Here is a 6,430-nt window from a genome sequence, read left to right on the forward strand (position 1 = left end):
GCTCTGCCTAACTGTTTCCTATTGGCCGGGACCTGCTAGAGTCTTCTAGCAGGTCCCGGCCAATGAATAACAACTGGGTAGAGCCGGCCGTGACGTCACTCCTCTAAGTTGTCATTGTTTAACGACAGTTCAGCGTCCCCAGGTAACCTGGGGACACTGATATGTCATTGCAACTGGGCGGAGCCCAGCTGGCAGTTGCGAGGCTTCCGGCCGATCGGCCAGCTTCAGGTTTCACTTTAGCTCAGTCGAGCCAAAGCATATGCCTTCGCCTCAGCTTAGCCACTTGGCCAGCTTCGGGAACTGTACAGGCTATAGTGCATACAGCAGCCCTTCAGTTCTACTAAACCGAAGGGCTCAGGCGGCCGAAGCTAGCTGAAGGATCAGCCAGAGCTATGGCTGATCCTTCGGCTAGCTTTGTGAATAACCCTCTTAATGGATATTTATTCAGAGATCTGTAGATGCACACTTCATTTGCTAGGTACATGTGATAGCCACACCAAATCAGATTCATATCTGCTCTAGAAAAGGGCAGTTGGATAAAAAGTGTTTTTGGTATTTGATAGACATGCCTCGGATGCAGGGTGATAAGCAATGGGTATTAGGTTTATTATAGGAAAAGCTGCTCCCCAAGAGTTAGTCACTGTGACTTAAAAAAATGTTTGTGTCCTGCATTGGGCAAGGCAAAGCAGGTCTAAAACTAGTAAATAAATTTGGCTGGCCTTGTTCGCAAAGTTCATGAACTTGAAAATGTTTGCAAAATGTTAAAGTTTAAAATTAGAGGGTTCAGATGTGCAAATCTGATAGTGACCTATCCATAGACTCAAGGCTGTAATTGCTGCCAATTGTGCATTGGAAAATTACTAAATCAAAGGGGTGTATACTTAAGAAATCAGTTATTTTGTGTTGTTTTGTAGGTAGGCAATTTATTTAATGTGCATTTGCATTTGTATGTGCATGTATGTGGGGCAGGGATCTGTAAAGAAAGTTTTGTGGTTTTTATTTTTTATATGTCACTTTAATTTTTAAACTTTTTTTAAACTTAACTTTATTGCTATCACATAAGGGGCTAACAACCCCCATGTGATAGCATAGCGGAATTGACAATATTACACCCCTAATGATACCTGTGGATCCCAAAGAAGCTGATGAAAGCCTGAAACCAGAAATAAAATATTCCTAGTTGCTTCCGGTTTCAGTGATCAGAGGGGATAGCAGACACTGGAACTGTGCTGATCTCCTGCCGTGCTGGTCCTGGGCCTGCACTGGGGTCAGTGGAGCATGGGTTAGCCAGCAGCCACTGAACAGTTGTATGTGACAGCCAAGAATACAGATGTTGCCAGCACACTGAGACTCTCAAGTCAGTGCAAATCCATTTATTAACAGATGCCACTCAGAAAATCAAGCACTTTCGGGGCCACACAGGGTCCCTTTCATCAGGCTCAGAGTAGATATGGGATTTCCGGTAAGGAGTGCTACAGGATCTATGGATATTTGTATGTGACAGCCAGGCACCAGCTGAAAAGAACAGTAACTACAGCTGCTGTGATCTAGGTATAACTTCAGGGCTTGTTCACACCAATTGCGGTGCGTTCCAGAGCAGTAGCTACTCACAAAACGTCCCCCTTCGTTGTGGGGCAGGAGGGGGCATGGTGGTGCATTAAGTCAATGGCACCGCAGCCACGCCCCCAGCCTGCAGTGCAATCAGATGCGTGGCAAAACCTTGCTTGCGTTACGTTCCACTGCAAACGCAAAAAATAGAGCATGCAGCATGTTTTGCTGTACCTTTCTGAGAAATATGTAATGGTCAGTGACAGCAACAAAGATACATACAGAGCTGCTTTTATGTGTAGAAAAACATAATGTACAATTTATTTTACAACTGTAGGTACCCTGTAGAACAATGGTGATCATGTCCTATAATTCTTTGCTCCGATGTTCTGTGTTTTGGAAGAGTTTTTCACTTTGCATTCATTCTTTAGACAGTTCTGAACTGTCTGTTCATCTTTAGAAAACTTCTCCACTTTCTGTTCCCCATCTAAGAGAGTTTTCCACTTTCTGTTCATCCCCGGAAATGTTTTCTTCTTTTTGTCATTTGGCAAAGTTCTCTACTTTTAGTGTGTTGATTTTCAAATGTTCTGTACTTTCTGTTGCTCATTAGTTTGGGTAAATGAATATGTGACCAAACCATACCACAAAATGGGCAGAAATAATTTTGTACATTTATAACTGAAGCTCCGTTATTTTTATTTTAAATAATTATGTTTTGTGAAACTAATATAAACATCAGTAGATATCTTCTCAATGTATTTGTACTCACGAATGCCATCCAACAGATAAACAGTTATACAAATTAAGTGTAAGCGCAGAGATAAAAAGGTCAATTTACATGTTGGGTGGAGATATTTACCTACTAGTAAAAAACCCATATATCTACATGAATAATGAACAAGCTTCATTTAACAAATCGTAAATCACACACTGTAGATGCAATAGCATACACAAGTGATACATGCAGATGGAACATGTTTTCTTGTTAAGCATAAATCATTGATGGTGTATGCAAACACATTCATGATAGTTTATTGAATGTTTTCTTTATCCCTCATATGAGTTACTATCCACTGAACAGGTAGGGAATTGCTATTTTCTAAACCAAGCAACTGAAGTTCAAGTGTAAAGAACAGCCTTTTAGATATCTGGTACTGAAAGCAATTGACCCTCATTAAAAGATAAATTGAGGAGACTCTACTAATTGATGCAAAGAGCTAAAGTGCTTCAGACTCTAAGAAAAATGAGTGTAGCTTCCAAGCCATGTTTTAATCAGCTATATTGCAAACACTGTATAAATGGGTCTATTTAAAAAGTCTTCACTGATATCATTCTGGTGATATTACACATCCTTCTCCTTGTACATTACCTTTTCAAAATAAACTGTGTGCAAAGGCATCTGTTCCACTTTGACACTGAATAACAAATGCCTCCTGCATGTCATTAACCGAATAACACTGTAAACACTTTACCATTTTAAATCCATACATTTTCACTGCGTATGTGATATAAAATGGATTTACCACTAGGCACATTAATAAACTGTGCTAAATCAAGTATCTACTGTATCTTTCCACACACTTAAAGATAAATAATCAATCCAGATGTGTCCAGATGCCTGTGTTTTTTTAAAATAAAGAGTGTAATGGTAAAATGCCATCAAGGTCCATGTGAAATGTTTTATAGCCTATATGACACTTTCAGGAAGAGAATGAAGACTAAGGTGGAACACTAATGCCAAAAAAGAGGCCTAGGGGCTTAATCAGACCCCCCAAGCTTACCAGTGTGTTTTGCCCTTGCACAAAGCAACAACACATATGTAAAGTAATTTTCATGATTATGTTTTTGCTGTTCTCAAAATGTCTTCTGTTACTGTTAATCTGGCCACACATATTACAATTTGATTGTACAATCACCTTTTGAATTACTATTAACTAGTTAGTGTTAGTTCCTAACAGTTTAACTGTAGAATAGATTGTTTAGGTTGGACCTAACAGTGTATAGTTTATACATTTAGAGAAGCGTGTGCCTATGGCGTTACTACAGTATGACCCCTGGACATTGTACAGCTCCTCATACCTGGTAACATGGTAGTAACTATATACATACGTTCTTACCAATCTGGGTGTGTGGTAAGCAGATATACGTTTAAAGTAGTATTAAACTCAAAAACTGTTATCAAAAATGAATCCGGAACAAACAAATATATATTGCCCAGTCAAGTATTTATTTACATTTTTGCCAAAGCATGTACATTAATCATGCAACTAAATAGCTGACTCCAACTCTTTCAGCTCTGCTGCCATGAACTTCTTGTCAAGTACAAGATCGCAAAGAGCAGCACAATCTCCAGCAGCTGTCCATGTACTACCTCAGAGAAATGAGAAGGAAGGAGGAGAAGCAGGGAGCAGGGGAGTGGCTTGCCATTGTTTGCCTGTGTGTGTGTGTATAGATGCACAGCTTACTAGCACAAACAAGAGTGGCTTCATAGGACCCTGCAAGGAAAAGGAGCTACCCTAAAACAAGATATCAGGGTTGGGTCAATGCTCAGGAGAACACTGATTCTGCAGGAAGCTAAAACTTTTAAATATAAAGAAGCAGCATCAATTGTAAGAGATTTAATCAGCATTTGAAATAGCTTAAAACAATTTGACTTTAATATAATTTTGATTCTCAAAGCTAAACAAAGCTAGGTCTATCAGGTTTAAGTTGTAAAACAACAAGCAGGTGTCTTTACAGTAAAATCAAATAAATACTTACATTGTTCAGGTGAGCAAGCTCAATCTCTACCAAGGCATCTGTAGCTTTTGGCTCTGGATGGATTGTAACTACAATGATCTTTGAATTTACTACTGTAAAATTTCTAAAAAAAAAAAGAACACTTTTGGTTATAACTAATATACACAATTTTCATGTGATGCAATGTATACATGCTTACAACACAGGTTCCAGTTAAAAAAAAATGTCTTGTTGTAACATTTCTCTTCACTGAATATATGCACTGTGGTTGGTTTACTAATGACAAATACTAAAATGTTCACTTTGCAAAGGAATTTTCACTTTGCAATTAAATTTTTCCTTAGCTTGGTGAATATCATGAAATTTCACTTTAAAAAGAATACCCAATCACGAGCAAGTAAATGAAAAATAAAACAGTATATTTGCTTGCACGTGATTAGATGAACGTCATCAGCAGAGCAGCATTAAGCTAAATGGAAAATTCCCTTGCAAAGTGTTAATTCTCTTGTAAAGTGAACAGCCTATTTGCCTTTAATAAATCAACCCCATTTTGTTGCTAAAATTCCCTTCACATTTTCAACTTCAACTTCAACCAATTCTTTTTTAATTTTTGGATAGATTTGAAAAGGAGTAGAACTCCAGTTTTTTAATGATGTGCCCCTATTGATGAGATTTCCCCTCAGTCCTTTTCCTGTGACAGAAAGTGAGCAGAAATCATTACAAAATTAAGCAAAATCTCTTTGACAGCTGTCACTGGGATATGTCTCTATTGGGCGGTAACGCCACACCAACTGTCCCATTGACAACTGTAAACAGTGGCATTTGACCTTTCTTGGTGTCGCTAGAACTACAAGAGAGTTCTAGCGACACCAGGAAAGGTAGAAAGATCAAATGCCACTGTATATCCCCACAGTAGATTTTATTACACATGGTGTATCACACCATGCAGGAGTAAATAAAGTGCAGTGCATGTGATTGCTGAGTCCTGAAGTACTGTCATGCCAGCCTGTGTGATCATACACACTTAATGGGGGGCATGTAAACAACAGGCTGGGCTCACAAGCAATAAGCAGAATGACGACGTCATTCTGACCTGAAGAGGATTTGCTGTGCTGGACCGAGGAGGAATTTGGGACAGCACTGGTGTATAGCGAGTGTGGGTAGAAATATAGGATTTTTTTTTACACACAGGAGGGGGGAAGGGATTAATTAAAAAAAGGAGAACAAAATTCTGGAGTTTCACTTTAACACATATAACAGAGTTCTAAACCTTAATCATCAAATATATATATATATATATAATAGTTTTAAATAGTTTATTTCCAACGTGCTTTATAAACAGAGTACTACCAAACTGTTTATGTGCAGAATCAACATCTATTCTATTTTCTGTTTTTTCGTATAGAAATTTATTGGAAGAGCCCATAAAGGAACCCCACAGTAATGATAGTAAAACTGTATTGAGAAATATATAGGGGTCTATTCACAAAGCTGCCGAGGGCAGCCGAGTGAATGACCGATCAGAAGTGAAGTCAGCCGAACACTGTTCGGCTATTCACTTCAGGCTGACTACGGCCAGATCCTTCGGCAGCTTTGTGAATAGACCCCATAGACTCCTTTTGCAGACCTCTTCTTTTAAAAATGCCAGAAATGATGGCAGGGAGATATAGCTGTTGGAGTATTTAAGACAGCTCAGCTTCACATTCTCTTATGTCCTATACTCTCTACTGTGGCTTTTATGAGGGTTTTATACACCACTTGTTGGATATCTTTATTGATTTTATACTACGTTGAACACATCCAGATGTATTAAACTACACAAGAGGTAGGTGGAAGGATCCACAACTTCAAGCTGGGCAGGAACAGAGCCAGAAATTATGGAAGGGAGATAGAGCTGTTGGAGTATTTAAGACAACCATGGAAGGTTCAACTCACTAAGCTCCGCCTGAATAACTAAAATATATATTTTTAGATTAACTGAACTTTTAATGAGCTAGTGAATAAAGAGAGATACATCTCTTTAAGTAGAATCGGACTTTAATCATATTTACTTGTCATGGGTTGCTGTTGGTCATTTCACTTACAGGGTTATTCACTCAGCTGCTGAAGGCAGCTGAGTGAATAACCAAGCCGAAATCAAATG

At 38.7% G+C, this 6,430-nt stretch overlaps 1 protein-coding gene across 1 annotated transcript in view; it reads right to left on the reverse strand.

Moving 5' to 3' along the window:
- ADGRB3 (adhesion G protein-coupled receptor B3) overlaps positions 1-6,430 on the reverse strand; it is a 790,044-nt gene that overhangs the window by 294,076 nt on the left and 489,538 nt on the right. The window contains exon 15 of the mRNA XM_018560884.1: positions 4,309-4,411. Coding sequence (XP_018416386.1) covers positions 4,309-4,411 — 103 coding nt within the window. The remainder of the gene's footprint in view (positions 1-4,308; positions 4,412-6,430) is intronic.

This window comes from Nanorana parkeri, unplaced genomic scaffold, assembly GCF_000935625.1.
Source record: "Nanorana parkeri isolate BGI_ZX_2015 unplaced genomic scaffold, ASM93562v1 scaffold484, whole genome shotgun sequence".
Taxonomy (NCBI): Eukaryota; Metazoa; Chordata; class Amphibia; order Anura; family Dicroglossidae; genus Nanorana; species Nanorana parkeri.